General features: G+C 37.9%; 1 protein-coding gene across 1 annotated transcript in view; it reads right to left on the bottom strand.

Moving 5' to 3' along the window:
• The window catches only part of DPYD (dihydropyrimidine dehydrogenase), an 878,881-nt gene that overhangs the window by 12,242 nt on the left and 849,295 nt on the right, over positions 1-17,344 (bottom strand). The window contains exon 21 of the mRNA XM_080916202.1: positions 4,133-4,276. Coding sequence (XP_080772328.1) covers positions 4,133-4,276 — 144 coding nt within the window. The remainder of the gene's footprint in view (positions 1-4,132; positions 4,277-17,344) is intronic.

The raw sequence follows: 17,344 nt of genomic DNA, 5'->3' as shown, positions 1-17,344 counted from the left end.
ACCCAATATAGTGAATCTCTTAGACATACTCAGAAGTTAGTTTCCCTGGTGATTCTAAAGCTCATTAACTTGATAATCAAGATTATCAGTCACAGTGGACTATGGGGTAGCATCCACAACTTCTACATAGAGACTTTCCTTCTTGACACTAAAAGCCTCTAGGGTCATCTGAATGGCTACATCTTTCTGATACCTTCAAGTGCCAATTCCCTTTAGTGGAGTGGGATCTCCATCTACAGTCTATAGAGACTGAAAGAGCTACTATATCTTGCCTATCACTATTCGCCATCTGGTTATAAGGTCCCGAGGGGACAGTCCCATTCCTCTCTTCAGTGTCTGTCAGCTGGCTGCTTCTCACATCACCTTCAGCCTTGTAGATTTCCATGCATGAAAATCTGGCAAACACTGCTCCTTCCCTCTGTCCACTGACGAAACCTTCATTCTAAGCTACATGTTCCCTTTTTCTATTGCTGTATTGTACTCAAGCCAGGGACCACACATATCAGTAAATCCCCACATGACTTAAGACATTATTTTTATAACCAAATTCAGCTCAGCTTTTAAAGTTCAACATGATAGATTTTCAACTGCTATTTATTGGTCCATAGACAATGGAGAATATGAAGGCTGCCCCAGCCTGCTTCTCTGGATTCTTCTGGAAATTGCTGGGCCAGTCTCCCTTATTTTTCTTTCTGTACAGGCCCCTTTGTGCTCTGTAAGTATCTAATATGGTCTTACAGTTTTATCCAACTGCTTTTCTCCTTCCTTTCACAATTCAATTGAAATAATAAAGCACTCGATCAGGCTGACTGGTCCCCTGCCAACACTGCCTTGCCAGTCTTATGAGATACCGTCTATCTCCTCCTCCAAGCAGCAGGAAGACGTGATGAAAACATCACTAGTGCCCCTAAACCATTCATTTTCTTACCCAGAAATTCGAAGACATTAGAGATACATTCTCAGCTTCATAAGGAGAATGAGAATTCATTCTCACACATATCAACAGAACTGGGGCAAGTTCCGGGACTTCACAAGGCTTGGCAGGCTCTCAAGCCTCCGTTATCTGCTGCCAGGGGATAAAGCACGTTTCTCATTTTGCTGTGCCGCATGTGAGCACTATCCTGTCAGTTATTTTGGGCCAGGGGGCAAAGTCACTCTGGAAGAAGGTGCTGCATGCTTTCCCGCATGTGGCACTGTGCGTGTGAGTGCCTGTGTCTGTGCGTGCATGTGTGTTTGTATGTGTCTGTGCATGCATGCTTGTGCACGTGCATATGACTTTTTCAGATTGTCTCAGACCTTATAGAAACACATTTGAAGCTACCATGGAGGGTCACATCTATTTCTATTCCTTTATCTCCTCCTCCTCTTGAACCGGTTTTGAAGACCAATCTCTAGCTCAGACTTCTCTTTCTTTTCCCTTTACAAACTAAGCAGTTTCATTATTTAGCCACATGCATGACAGATGTTGTTGCTATGAAAGGGAAACCATGATGCTGAGATGACAAGAGGAAGATCGTCTGGATGCTGGGACATCTTCAGGGTTCTGTTTTGCATTAGAGAGAGATCTCAGGTACTCTGAAGCCATGTTCAGCTTTCAGATGGTAAAAAGAGCTAGAAGAGCATGAAGACTCCTAGTTCTGACCAGGGAATTGCCCACTAGTGTTGAGAATGGTCCCTCTTGGTGCCCTAAGTGGGGTTTTTTTTAATTGGATTAACTGGTCTGTTTCTTTGTTCCCTTAAACTGTATTAACAGGAAAAGATATCCTTGGTCCTCTGAAAGCTCCTTTCCCCAGTGTAGGAAAATACCAGGGTGGTGAGGTGAGAATGGGTGGGTGGTAGGGGAAAGGGGATAACATTTGAAATGTAAATGCATAAAATATCCAATAAACACACACACACACACACACACACACACAGAGAGAGAGAGAGAGAGAGAGAGAGACAGAGAGACAGAGAGACAGAGAGACAGAGATACAGAGAGACAGAGAGAGACAGAGAGAGAGCGAGGGGGGGAGAGAGATTGCTTAAGAATACAAATACAGCTTGAGGAATGAGTCAGTGATTAAGGGTAAGCCCTGCTCTTACAGAGCACCAGAGTTTGATTCACAAGACCCAAAACAGGTAGCTCACAACAGCCTGTAACTCCAGCTTCAATCAGTATTCACATGCATTTATTCACACACACACACACACACACACACACACACACATACACACACACACCCCATAATTAAATATAAAACAAGTGCATTTAAGAATGCTGTTTAATAACACTGGGCAGGGTGGGGAGATAGCTCAGTTGGTTAAGAGTCTTCTGTACAATTGTGGAAATCACATAAAAATCTGGGTGTGGTGTAACATGCCCTTAACCTTAGCACAGTGGAGGCAGAAATAGGCCCCTGTGGTTTACTGGCTGGCCACACTAGTGGAACACAGTAGACTCCAGGCCAACAAAGAAAACCTGGTAGGCAAAAGGAATGACCCAAGATCTCTATATTCTCCATCCTCACACGGAAGTGAACTCATACTTACACACACACATATAGTCTCATGTACACAAACACACTCTCAAGCACACACACAAACACACACACACACACACACACACACACACACACACACACACACACACACACACACACATTAGCCTTTCTCTGCTCTGTCCTTTTTAAAAGTTCCCATTTGGCAAATGGAGCTCAAATATATTGATATTACCATCCATTGTAACCCAAGGAGTGTATATAGATTTAAGTTGTCATGACCAAGTATTATCACAAAAGCATTTGGACATTATACTTCGCAAACACAGTGACTATCTTGAAACATTGCCCCAAACCCCATGTAGAATAGTGCCTTAGGACATAGGTTCAGATCTTGGCTCTGATAAACCCTTCCTAGCTGTGCGACCCTGGGCAAATTAGCTAACCTCTCTGTTTTTCAATTATTGAATCAGTAAAATTGGTGTGATACAAGTGTTTCATCTCATCAGGTTATTGAGTGGCTGGGATGAGCTCATTTACAAACACGTTGCCGTGCCTGAAACCTCGTAAGACCTCCATAAATATTAGCTTTTATTATTAATTCTCTGCTTAATTAACACTAATTTATTAAACTCTATTTAAATATCACCATCTCTGTGATGCTTTCCACAATTACCCGAGGCAGGACTAATCCCTTTCAGTTGTCTGTGCTCCCAGAGCATTTTGTTCCTATTTGATTGAACTGTAAATAAATTTTAACATGTGTCTTTTCCCCTTGCTATACCATGTGCTCCCAAAATATAGACTTCCGTCTTTTTAAAATTCATACTGTATTCCTTCCCCCTAGCAGAATTCCTAGATTACAGTGAGCACATTTTGAGTATATGCTAGTGACCCATCTCTACAGGGAGAGAAATATCTCTGGCTTTGGACCACACTTTGTAATTTCTTTGGAATCTTGATCATCTTCAGAGCTCTAGAAGACATCCAATACACATTTGTTAATAGACTGAGCTTGAAGCTCATGGTTCCCACAGTGCTGGTGTAAAGATGATAGAGAAAGTACACATCACATCTGTCTCTTTTTCACACAAATTGATAAAAAACAATAATTCTTTGGAAAAATCAAACATCCAAACTAAATAAGCTTGAAAGATAAGAGATGCACAGAAACAATTTAATGATAATTTTTTGTTTTGTTCAGAATAAATTCTTGAGTTCCAAATAACTAGGCATGTTTTCCTGAGACTGAACTAAAGAATCCCCTCAAATGAAAATTATATTGATAGTTCTGATACAATGACATAATTCAGTTGTTTCATATGACTAACAGATTTACTCTGAACTCTGAATTAAAATACTGATAGTTAACTATGAGAAGATGATGAATTCCACTTAGCACATCAATGCACAAAGTTTCCATGAAGCACAAACCTGGCAGGGATGTAGAAAGTGTGACATAAACAGAAATGGGAAACAAACACAGAAGGGGTTATTGAACTCTTAGAACATCTTCATGGTAGACAGAATTTTTAGAAAGTTTTAGAATATTGAAGGTCAAAAAATAATCAATGTTACATTTAAGATGAAAAAGGCTTTAAGCCACATTTGAATAAGAAATAAATACACGTATAAATTCATCTTAATTTTACCTTGATGGCAGGAATAGGCTTTTGGGAGTTAAAGGGTTTTCTCTGGAGAGGTGAGCAAGCTCTGTTTTGATCTTTCTGTCTGATTTTACTCGCTGCTATGATTTTCTTACGCCGTTCAAGGTAAGGTCCAAAGCTTGGCAGTTTCTAAAGGGAAAACACACAAAATAGAACTCATATTAATGCATAGAAAGAAACAGCATGAGGTTTCTGCACACAAACATTATCAACAAACAAACGTGTGTTTGAGGAGTGTTTCACATCCCCTGTAAACTAGGTCTTCCTTCCTCCTGGACCACTAGTCTTCTATGTGCCTGACTCCATCTGGCATCAAAAAGAAAAAAAAAAGAGAGAAGAATACTTCAGCCCAACATTTATGCATTAGATGCAGATGTTAATTAAAATTCATTTTTAAGTGGGATGTATTTCACTATGGCAAACCAAATCCACTCACTTAAAATAATAGCTATTAAGGAGACCATTTGTTTGGTTTGTACAGACAGAAGGTGCAATCTATTGGTGCTTTATTTTCTTCTCCATCAGGTTTTTAGCACAGTATAGACACAGCCCTAGCCCTTGACAAATGCCTCTGTCAATAGCATAGGTGCTTTGCCAAAGTTCTCATCTGTATTTCCATTTTATTGCGTTCAAATCCTTACTGCCTCTCTTTAAAGATTGTAACTAATGTTGATTGCAACTTACTGGAATAGTTGGAAAAGCAAAATGGCAAAAAATATTGATTCCTCTGCACAGAAAATAAACTTTATTTTGCGTGAAGGAGTCAAAAAAATAGAAACGAAAGGCAGAGGGTATATCACAGCACTTAAACAAACTCCATCAGTATTCAGAAGCATGATGAGGCTTTGAATCTCAAGGTTATCCAACTGTACTTCACAAAGTTCATTTAGGAAGAAACCTAGATGCCGTGGAAAAATGCTAAGTTGTTTGAAATTAACATAAAAATGCCCTCATAACATTCATTATTCCACAATTATCTCTTCTTCACTGCATTTTTCCCCCTTTCTGAAACCTTTGATCTTCATGTTTACTGACATGTTACTACATCCCACTGACGACAGACACCACTGAAGTCCAAATGTTTCCCAGCAGTCTGTAAGCTGGAGTTTCCATGGTTTTTCCACTACTGCGAACACATGCTCTTGCTTCTGCCCAGTGAAACCCATTCTTTTAGGTGATAGGGATTTGGAAACGTATGGTACTCTAAGGACATCTTGGTCTCTGACCCAGCAGTGAAAAAACAAAAATCACACTAGTTTCAGAGTTCCAGCTGTCACTCTACAGCTTGCATATGACCCCAGGAAAATGAACTCTTTGGAGATTGCAAGAGGGTAGGTAGGTAGTGGAGCACAAACCACCCAATCCAAGCAGATCAGACTGTAGCCTTCTACTGTATATTTATATTAGCAAAGAACATATTTATGTGGAAATATATCTAACTTTATCACTTTGATTATCAACTCACTATAATTATGTCAAGAAGTCAAGTAAATAGAAAATGGATGTCAAGGCCAAATTAATTTATACCCAGTTGGATTAGAATTAGATGCTTCATTCCTATATCTTAGCACTTTTCCAAATTACATCTAATGCTTACAGTAGCATGAAATGATATGATGGAGGGTGGAATATTTTCTATATTTCTGTAATATAAGTGATGCTGACTTATTAAATTCATAAATAAGTAAGAGTCTAAATGCAGTCCTCAGAATTTATTGCAAGGGAAACCCACTTTAATGTAAAAAGAATTCTCATGTGAATTTTATTTTTATGTCCTATTTAATGTTCCAATAACACTGTTTGGATGCTTGAGCCAAATGGAGAATTAGGATTACCCTAAGAAGACTGTTTTCTTGGGTCTAGATAATGTCTCATAAGGTGCAGTGCAGAACACATCGCGTTTGTGGCACAAGTCAGAAGATCACTATACATTTTTTTCTATGTCAAGGGGCCTTGAATATAACTCTTATACTGATACAGATGATCAAGAATGGTTCGATACTTAAGCACACCGCCTCTGGTTCTTGCAGGCTCTCATGTCAACAAGTCTTAGGAAGTCTGAACCATGATCCTGTTTTCTGCAATCGATTGTGTCTCTCTCAACCTGTCTGATTCCACTTGAGTTGTGTAAAGACTGTTTCAAAAACAAACGTTCTTGCAACTCTTCAATTCATCTTCTTTAAACAGAGACCAGAGGACAGTGGCAGTGTCTTCTATTTGGCTGATTTGTTTTCCAGGGGAAACAGAGATAGTTCAGTGGGTATTATTGTTTACTGCTTTTTCAGGGGGCCAGATTTCAGTTCACTGTACCATGCTGGAATCCTTACAACCACCTGTAACTCCAGTTTCATGGAATACCACTCCCTCCTCTGTTCTCCAAAAGTACACAGGTCTACATATGCGTGCACACACACATACAGAAAATCTGAAATGATTATGCCTCATTCAAATGAACAGAAGAAATGTAGTTAAACTGTGATCTTAAACTGTTGCATTCACAGCGATAATGATGAGGATTCCAGAAATTAGAAAATCCTTTCAAGATGAACAGTAGACATCCAGTGTGAGCATCTAATAGGCCAATGGCTCTGGTAAGTTTTGTGCAGATTGATCACCTCTGCCAATATAAAATTGAAGCTTCCAGTTTTCCCCCCATGGCGACCAGTGCTATGACCCTAATTTACTCATCTGCATAATCAGTAGTAAGGAAATGATTTCAATTAAATGTAAAGTTTTCTGTAGAATATTATTTATTCATTGGTGAAAAAAATTAATTAGATAAAAGAGTGGTTACTGCCCATTTTTTTCTCTAAGTTGAAAACACATGCACAAAATACCAACAAGCACTTCTTTAAAATACCCCGAACTGCACATCTCCAAACTTAGATGGGCTCATTTGTTGTTTCCTGTTGCCATGTGAAAGACTAGAGGCTAAGGGCTGCTTTCCAAAACTTCCAGGCTGCCACAGGGATTATTGCTTCACTCATTAGTATGAAAAGTTAAATGCTGAAAAAGTACAGGTAGAAATGGGAAATAGCTCAGTGGGGAAATTGTTTGCCATGCAAGCAAGAGGACTGAGTTTAGATCCTAGTACCTATATCAATTCTGGTGGACATAGTAGAATCCTATAATCCCAGCATGTAAGAAGAACAGAGACAGGGGAATCTATGGAGCAAAATGGTAGTTAAATTACCCGAATCAATGGGTTCTGGGTTTAATTGAGAGCTCTTGTCTCACTAAGATAGAATTTACTTAATATGAACCTCAGGCTTTGATATATATACCCATGTACATGCTCCTGAAAAATATCTACATTCATATACACAGAGAGAGAGAAAGAGAGAGAGAGAGAGAAAGAGAGAGAGAGAGAGGGATGGAGGGAGGGAAGGAGGGAGGGAGGGAGGGAGGGGAAGGGGGAGGGGGAAGGGGAAGGGGAGGGGGAAAGGGAGATGGAGATACTTTCGGTACTTCTAAATCCTAAAGCCACTTTAATACATTTCCTGTGTGTGTGTGTGTGTGTGTGTGTGTGTGTGTGTGTGTGAGCTTGAGCACAGGCACATGAATGCACGTTCATATGTGCACTTGAACCTGTATATGAGTGTAGACGATTATCTACATTGTGCATTCAGTGGCCACAGGGAAATCTCTGGTGAAATGGCTTAGAAGCTCTTCATCTTTTCTGAGCCACTGTCTCTTTTTTGTGCCCATTAATTCATACTGATTGACCTTTGAGCACCAGGGATCTGCCTGTGTCTACCTCTCCAGTTCTGGGGATTGGAACTCAGCATCATTCCCAGATTTTAAACATGGGTACAGGTAATTGAACTCAGATCCTTAGGAATCTCTGATAATGTAAAAGATAGGGTTTTTTTTCCTCCTTTATCCTCAGTCAGGCTACATTCAGGCTTACATTTATGACCTGATCCTTGCAAAGACAGAAGAATGGACAAAACAGAAAGCCAAGCAAAGCTAAGAAAAAGCAAAAATGAATGTGAACCGTTCAGAGTAGATGCGCCATTAGTGATGATTAGTAAAGCATTTGGTTGAGATGTCTGCAGAACATACAGTTAATTGATTTTCCATTGCAGGAGGAGAAGCAGAGGGGCCTGGTGAACGCAGCAGCAGGAGCCTTTCCTCTTTATTCATTCTTCTCTTAATGAACTTTTGTGCATCATGCTAGGTTCCTTAAACAAAGGCAAAACATTCTTGGGGACCATCTGATTGGCCTTGCAACCAACACACAGAACAAAACTCAGAATGAAGTGATTTTTATTTTAATAGTTCCTCCAAGGATTCATCATGGATGAATTTGCTCCCCTCAGAAAAATGAAATCCTACTCCTTTAAACATAACAGTATCTTATACTAAAACCGTGTCTATCCAGATATAAAAACCTTTACATAGCCGGTAGAGAGGCTGAAACCTTGTGAATCAACGACTCCTTGTGCCAGCAAAGCTTGAAGGAAAAGCAGTCTATTTGGATTATAATTTATTCACGGATCAATCTAAAGGTAATTGAGCATATTACAGAGGGGAAAAGGGTTCTTGTTCCTAATAGAAGCAGGCACTGGCATCATTCAGTTTAAATTACATAACTTTTATGAGAATGGCAGAGTTGGCTAATAGCACACTCTATAGAACAGTAGTGTATCAATTCTATTTTGTGAAATCATACTCTCTTATCTGATTGGAAACAATAACTACATGAAGAGTAATTACTGCTACATCTACAGTAATAACATGAAAATATAAACGGATTTTCTAGTTATGCTCTGTGATATACATATGGGTCAGTATAAACCTCAGAACAGCTGATATCTGCCAACCTCTCTCTTATTAGTGCACATGCCTGTGCATGTCTATGCACGGACAGACTGAAGAATAACACAGGTCAAAACGTATGTCTTTTACAACTATCTAATATGGATCTTTATTTCCAATGACATACATATTTTATGTGTGAGGTGTCTGGTTATACTAGCTGACTGTGGTTGTGCTCCCTCCAACCCCAAATACAGGACAAAATGTCTACACTAGCAAATGAACTGTCTTGATTAAAGGTTAAATAATTTCTATATGGAATTTATATAGCAGTCATAGTGCTTAATTGTGTAAGTATCTCTCATATTCATGAAGGGCTAATGCCAAACTAAATTATTTATCAAATATTCCCACTTGTAACTTTTACACTACTTACTTACAGGCTGTACCATACTGCTTGGAATACTCTATAAATGCTTCTACGTTATGTGAGAAATCTATTTTCAATAAAAGTAAAAGTATTCCATGGACTAAACACTTTCAATATAGTATTCATTACATCATTAATATAAAGGTTTAAAAATTATCATTACCCATGGGAGTAATTGACACTGGTACAATAGGAAACAATTTATTATTGCTTCAGACTTGGACAGTGGACAACAGTAAGAAGATAGAAGAACATCTATATACTATCTATTTTTGTAATGTAATAGTTAAAAATCGGAACACTAGAGTTTAGCAAGCTTTTGGCTTTTTAATTTAAGTTCAGTCTTCATAATATCTAAGAAATTTCCTTTACTGAGTCGCCTCTCTGTGTTAAGGTTCCCTTGTGGGACACAGCATAGTCAACAAGTGTTTTAAGACTCACACCTTCTACACTGTCTGGTCACTTTTAGCTATGCTTCAATCTTCCTTGAGATCACAGAGACAAAATACTATTGATTTAGTATTTACTGGTTACTCAGTATGTAAATTGAACAAGCACAACATTTTTCCACAGGTTTGAAATGTCAGGCATTCCAAAATGTTTAAGATCAGAACAAATTGCACACACATTTTATTTCAGATTAGAAATGAGATGGAACAAACACTGTTTTCATCATAACAGATGTAATTAATGAATCTTAAAGAGAGTCCAATACACACATACACACACACACACACACACACACACACACACACACACACACACATATTTTGTGGCCTTAAAGAACCTACAGATGATAATAATTGCAATGCTCCATAGGAACGACTACTACATAGGTGACATGGGCTGTGATATGAGTGATGAAAATGTATACCCATTTCAGGCCAGTAATTGTATGAGGTGGTACCTAACCTGAGTTCTGGGGATGAAGCTAGGTTAACTGGTCAAGCCCTGCCAAGGTGTGAAGGTGTGAAGGTCATGAACAAAGATGTCAATCTTCCAAGTAAAAGAAACACCGAAGGGACAAAGTTAACACTGTAGGAGAGGTGCCATAGAACCAACAGAATGCTTACCCAGTAGAGACATTATCAACACAGAGAAATAATTGTAGCATCAAAGAACACCAGCTACAGCTAATTACAGCAAGATTTGTTTGTTGGTTTGTTTTTTGTCATTACAGTGTGGGTGCAGGACCTGAGGCCACAATAAAGAATAGAAGAAGCCTCTCAGATTGTTGGAGGAAGCCTCTCAGATTGTTTGGAAGCCTCTCAGATTGTTGTGAGGAAGGCTGACTCAACTGACTCATCTCCTAAGAAACTGGGTTGAGTACAGTGGGACTTTAATACCAAAATAGCATTTAGATGGCTCTTATCAGGATTCTTATTGCTTACTGAAAAATCAGCATGTCTTCAACTCAAGGTTTGGGAAATGGGGCACTCCTTTTAAGTGACCAAATCAGAGAGAAAGTCTAAAGACAGTATGTGGAGAACTGCCAAGGAATACTCTAGGAGAAGGAGAGCAGAGAGAAGAGGGAGAGAGAGAGAGAGAGAGAGGGCAGGGTGAGAGAGTACTTAAAAAACAGTACCAAGAGAAAGCTCATGTGGTCAGCGGTTAGAGTGCTTCTGTTGGGAACAAGAGTGGATATTCTTTCTTGGCCTATGGGATACAATACTTTTAAGGAGAGGTCGTCTAAATGCAGGTAGAGATGCTGAAGTGATCCAAAAGTTGATCTGATGGACAACTGACCATGGCTAGGCTTTGGAGAAGTCTTTATACTGAAAACTGTCAGGAGCCTGCAGTGCTAGCAAAGGGCACTTAAAGGAACGGAGTGGCATTGAATGTGATGGCACATGTCTGCGACCCCGGCATTCAAGAGGCAGATAGATGCAGGGGCTTGAGGACAATTTGTGCTACCCTGTGAGTTTCAGGTCAACAAGAAATACATAGTAAACCTTTGTCTCGAGAAGAGAAACAACCAAAAAGAGGTGTGAAATTGAGATGATGAACAATGAGCTTGCTCTTAATTTGTAAAAATATATTTAGTGGCAGGGGCACTGTGGGGAAAATTTGGGAAGTTAGGAAGGTCTCTGAGTTCTGGGTGAGCTGGCTTGGATTTTAATTGTTAGGATGTATGAAAACACCTAATGTTTGAAAATGTGTGACCAGATTATAGTATAGTCAACAGGGGGAAGAGAAGATTATGGTATTCCGACTGAGACAGAGAGAATAATTCAGAAGATTTTAGATGAGACTTTTTTTTGTAGCAGGATAGCAAGCTAGACGATGCATAAAAATATTAGTATTACTATTTAAGACTTTGAATTAGGACATAAAAATAGTCCTGCAGCAAATTGTTGAATTTTATGTTTGACATCCATGGACTGAGAGATGTCTAGAGAGTGCAGTGAGACATCACCTATGGGTATGTCTTGAGTGTGTTTGCAGAAAGATGAACATGGGAGTTGATGGGTGTAGGGACAACATTCTTCAATTTGGGTGACATCAAACAATTTTTTTCAGGGTATAAAAGAACCTAAGAGTAGAGGAAAAGCCACTAACACTATCTTCTGAAGCTGAAATGTTCGTCTTCTGCCTTTGGCTATCAGAACTGCATGATTTCTGCCCTCTCTCTGGGAGCTACTTCAAGTTCTGTTCAACATCTCCTGTAGTTCCTTCATGAAGTGGGTAGAATACCGAGTCTTCATCAGGAACATAGGGTGAATATATCTGTCTTAGAATATTTGAGGACACATCTAAGGTTCAGGAATCTTAAGGACTCATTCCACCTCTCACCATGAAGAGGTGGAATCAAGAACTCAGTTCCTGCTCTGTGCTGTGCCTACCAACATTACTGTGCCCCACCCCAACAGAGCCTTACTTGAGGTATTCAATATATTTTTCATATGAAAATGTGCACTCCATCTGGAGTACTTTTCAAAAATTTCATGCTCTTTGGTTTTTTTTTTTTTTTTTTTTTTTTCATTTCACAAATTGTGAGGGTAAACGTGTTTCACCCAGTAGAAACCATTAATAAAGGCTGAACACACATGAAGCCAAATTTCTGAATTAGTTCAGTCCTGTTTATGACTGGCCTCAAGTTTAATGAGCTCAAGTTAATACAGGTGAAAGGCCACAGTGTTACATGCAGCAGTTAATGAAATACCATAGAGCTGCTGAGAAAATGATTAGCAGCCAAATGTGAATTTAATATACTTCAGCGACAAGAAGCAGTGCCCTTGGGAGGCATCTTGCTGGGGCAGGCAACATGGCAGATTGGAGTTAGCATGTAGTTGAGCTTTTGGAGATGGAGTCTGAGAGCGCCCAGCCAGCCATCAGCTAATTTTTTGACCCATGGTAGACTGGCATCTCCCTCTGAGTCTGAGGGAGTATGTTCCCTCATGTGTAAGACCAGGCGGTTGGGCTAGCTGATCTGTGATGCTCCCTCCAGTGAGCTTTCATTCTGTTTTCAAATTTACAGCTAGAAATCCTTGGGGTTTACTCCCAGTTGGTATCATATAGCTTGTGGATGAAACATTGAAATGTGTAATATACTGTAATTCTATTCAACTTTCTATTCAACTTTAGAACATTTCAAATCTATATCAGTGTTAAGATAAAGAGGCTATGGATAACTTTCAAACTCCCAAGGTTGAATGGTATTATAAACAAGCTTAGGCTTTATAGGTAAAAGATACACAAAAAAACCACTATAGATTAGACATAGACATAGACATAGACATAGACATAGACATAGACATAGATATAGATATAGATATAGATATAGATATAGATATAGATATAGATATAGATATAGATATAGATATATAGATGATATAGATATACGTATATGTATTCATATATTATTTTATATGAATATATATATATATATATGTATATATATATATATATATATCATCATTTAGTGTAAGTTCCAAATAGATAACTGATATAAATAAAGCATTTTTAATTCAAAGAGATAATGAGAGTTATGAACTGGAAAATGAAAGTAACTATTATTATACCTGAAATTATCTGTAAGAAGTTTGTTGCCTAGTTACAAACTCATGTAAGATACATTGTATAGAAATAAGCCAGACTAGAGTTACAACTAGATATGCATAAAAACAATCATGAAATGGACAGGAACTGAAAATTATTTATGCATATATCTATGTGTGTGTGTTTGTGTGTATTGCTTTGTTGTTGTATGTGGTAGTTACTAAAAATTCAGGCAATGGAAGACAATAGTATTTTCTACTAGTTTTCCAATGTGCAAAACTTGGGAGTAGACACCAACCCAAGGACGTGGGTGAGTGGTTTGTCCTTTATGAGCCTGTTTTTAGCTGTGTCACTCAGGAAAAGTCACCCAACCTACTAGCTCCAAACAATTGTTTGAAGTAAGAAACGCATTAATAGATTATTAAAATAAAGCTTTTTTACCTTTTTGAAAACTATAAAACAGCATAGAACTGAATATTTTATTACTATATTGAGCATAAACATGATTGATGCTCAATAGAATAATATAAAGATGAAATGAATTTTTTGAATTCTAAAAATGTTACAAGTATTAACTGCACACAAAGAAGGCATTACCAATCAGCTGCTCTACATCCTTAGGAGGACTGGATGAAATAATCTATGTTTGAAATCCACCTTCAAAATGCTATGCCTTTCATAGCTACATGTTGCAACTAATGACAAGGGCAAAAACTAAGGAGGAAGAAAATGGAATAAAAATTGCTTCACATAATGGAGAGAAAGCAAAGAGAAAGAAAAGAAGTGAGGCGATGAAGGAATTGGCTCTGCTGTAAATACAAATGAAAAAGCACACGGGATTCAAGCTGCCTTTGGAACAGTAGATTAATCAGTTTTCCTTACAGCAATTCAATATGATACCTAGTATCCTATTCTGTGGAAACACTTGAGTGACTGCTTTAAGCCTTTTCTCCTGAAAGTGTGGCCCAGGCTACAAGGCATTGCATTTTAATGCAACCTAAAACTTTACTCAGAGTTACAGTTCAGTTCATATTAAAACTGGTTATGGGTTTTGAGAGTCAATATTTATGGTCTTCATGATGAAAAGAAACATTATACTAAAGAGGAAAATATAACTAAGTAGAAATTATTGCTTTTTTTTTTAATTAGAGGGAAAGCTGTTTCTTCCCATTATAACTAACACAATGCTAGAAAGAAAAATTTAACAAGGGAAAATACCTTTTACATATTTGATAAACTTCTGCATGTAGACATAGACATACTGAAATTATCCACAAGAGAGATTTCACTTCAGACCTGATCCCAACCGAGATGCCTTTTCTTCCAAAGCAACAAAGTGGGGCCTTCCCAAGATCTTTATGCTTTTGGCACAAGTCAACATGACAAGGTTTTTGGTGTTTTAGGAAATGACACCGAAAGTGAAATTAATAAACTATGTCTGGTGGAAGGGCTTCATAAATACTTACCAAGTACTTTTATCTAGCAATTTTTAGGCAGTCAATCCTAAAGAATTAATAGATAGCAAAGCAGGAATCATCTCTGGCATTAGGGAATCTGTTGTAGTTTTTAACCATGATCAGATAATTGAATAGTTACTCTAATGGTTATTATTAATTAGTTATCAACTTGACAGAATATAAAATTACCTGGACTCTGGACCTCTGAGCATATTGTGGGGATTATCCGGATTGTGTTAATCACTGTAATACCAGTGTTTGTTGGTTCTTCCCAAGTACTGTCCTTTACCAAGTACTTTTTTTTAATCTAGTAAATTTTAGGTGGTAAGTTCTGAGACCCAGGACTGTACACAAACAAACAGGCAGCTGAGTGGATGTATGAATCAGACTCTGCTTCTTGGTTCTGAGGAAAGGGGACCAGCTGCCTCAAGCTCCTAGCTCAGGACTTTACTATCATGATTAGATTAAAACCTTAAACTTTTTAGCCAAAATAAACCTTTTGTTTCCCCATAAATTGCTTTGGATAGAGTATTTTATCATAGCAATAGGAAAAGAAATTAAGTCAGAAAGATGTATGACTTAATACAATTTTCAATGATAGTGTTTAATTATTTATTTAAGGCTAAATCAATACTTCTGCTGTATAAAAAGGCAAAGTGCATCATTTTAATCATCCCATTATGCTGTATCTACACCAAAGGGACAGAAATGTCTTCAGAATCCAAGTGCCACCCTTCTCTATTTTTAGTAACTGCATGGCTACTCAGTCCTGTTCAATAAGCTCCCAATGTTAGTCTAGAACTTTCTTTTTCTCTTAAAAGGTTTATTCATTTTTTTTTATCACAATCACAAGTGTTTTTCCTGCAAGTATGAGCACCATTCATGTCTGGTGCCCACAAATGCCAAAAGAAGGCATTAGATCTCTTGGGACTAGAGTTATAGATGGTTGTAATATGTCAGTGAGGGTGGTGGGCCCTGAAGCCAGGTCCCATTAACAACAGCAAGTGCTATTAACAACTGGGCAATCTCTCCAACCTTAGCTACTTCTATCTCTCTCTACAAATGATACACAACTCTTCTACATCTTATCAGTCTCTTTGCCTTCACATTTACCTGTTGGTCTTCAGCTTCCAGTGGGAGTACCCTGATCCTTTCAAAGACTCTGTCTAAGGCCTCTGTCTTTCTGTGCCTCGGAACTATATCTCTAATATTTCATTTCATTAGAAGAACTTGTTTCCTTAATTTTTGTCCATGAAGATCCTAAAGTTTCTCTCCATTATTTGTGTTAATTCCCTTCACTTGCATACACATTTACATGTTTCTTAAATTAATCCCCCCAAAAAACCCTCTAAAACCAAAAATCAGCAAAACCAAAATACAAAAACAAAACATACACAGGAAACATAATAAAGTAACTCCAGGCATTGTTTCTCCACATCCCTTTAAGTTCCCTCAAGTGTTGCTTGCTGTTTCTTTCCATACACCTGCCCATCCATTCACTTCTTGGTCTGCTCAGTTTAGGAATCTGTCCTCCATCCCAAGCATATGATAATGGTTTGCAGATGAATCCTGAAGATGTGCTTTGTGCTAACCTAGCTTGTTTTTTCTTTAACTGACTTTTATCTTTCATCATTAATCATTCAAGACAGAGTGCTCTTTCTCCTGTCTCTTCTGAATATGTCCTTTGCAGAGTAATCTTTTTCTTTGCAATATATAAATAATAAAACCCCTAAAGCTCAGCCCTGGAAGCTCCTTACATCGCCATGATCTTCCCAGGTCATTCCCTCATAATATTCACTTTTAATAGTTTTTATGCTCATATTACTCAAAATTTGGTCCTGTCCTGGATAATGAACAGACTCATATTCAGTGACCTAATTCACTTAAGTTGCTTAAATCAGTCCCACACCTAAGATATCTTGATCATATTCCTACTTCACTTTTGTTCTTCTTCTGGTCTGTCCTGCCTAGCTGAATACAGCAGTTTTACTCTAACAGTTCAAGTAAAGCATTTAAGATTATTCTGCATTCTCAGTTTCTTGTTTCAACCACCTTGTTTTTCTCTAGATCAGAACTATCAGAAAGTCTTGTATCCACTCCCAACATCCACATCACATTTTCTACTTTACTATCTTTGCTGATATGGCTTTCATCTTAGACCCAATTGTCACTTACCTGGCTATACCTAAACAATCAACCTACTGTTTGTTTGGTTTTCTGTATTGGATTTTTTATGCACTGGCCAGACTATTATCTTAAATATGTGTTATTACATATATTGAAAAGCTTTTATCTGAAAGGGTCCAGTGATGGCAGAGTACTTAGGATAGAATCTGAAAGTATCATCACAATTGTTATCTTTGCCAGTTCATGGAGAACTCACTAATTTTAGTATTTAGTATAATATGGCATAGTATAGATATAGTATCAAACATATAGTACACGCATATATTATACACTATATTGTGCATATGTACACACACATATATATATATATATATATATATATATATATATATATATATATATATGTATGCATATCTTACCTAT

The sequence above is a fragment of the Micromys minutus genome, assembly GCF_963924665.1.
Source record: "Micromys minutus genome assembly, chromosome: 4".
NCBI classification, from domain to species: domain Eukaryota; kingdom Metazoa; phylum Chordata; class Mammalia; order Rodentia; family Muridae; genus Micromys; species Micromys minutus.
This window is presented reverse-complemented; position numbering and strand designations above follow the sequence as displayed.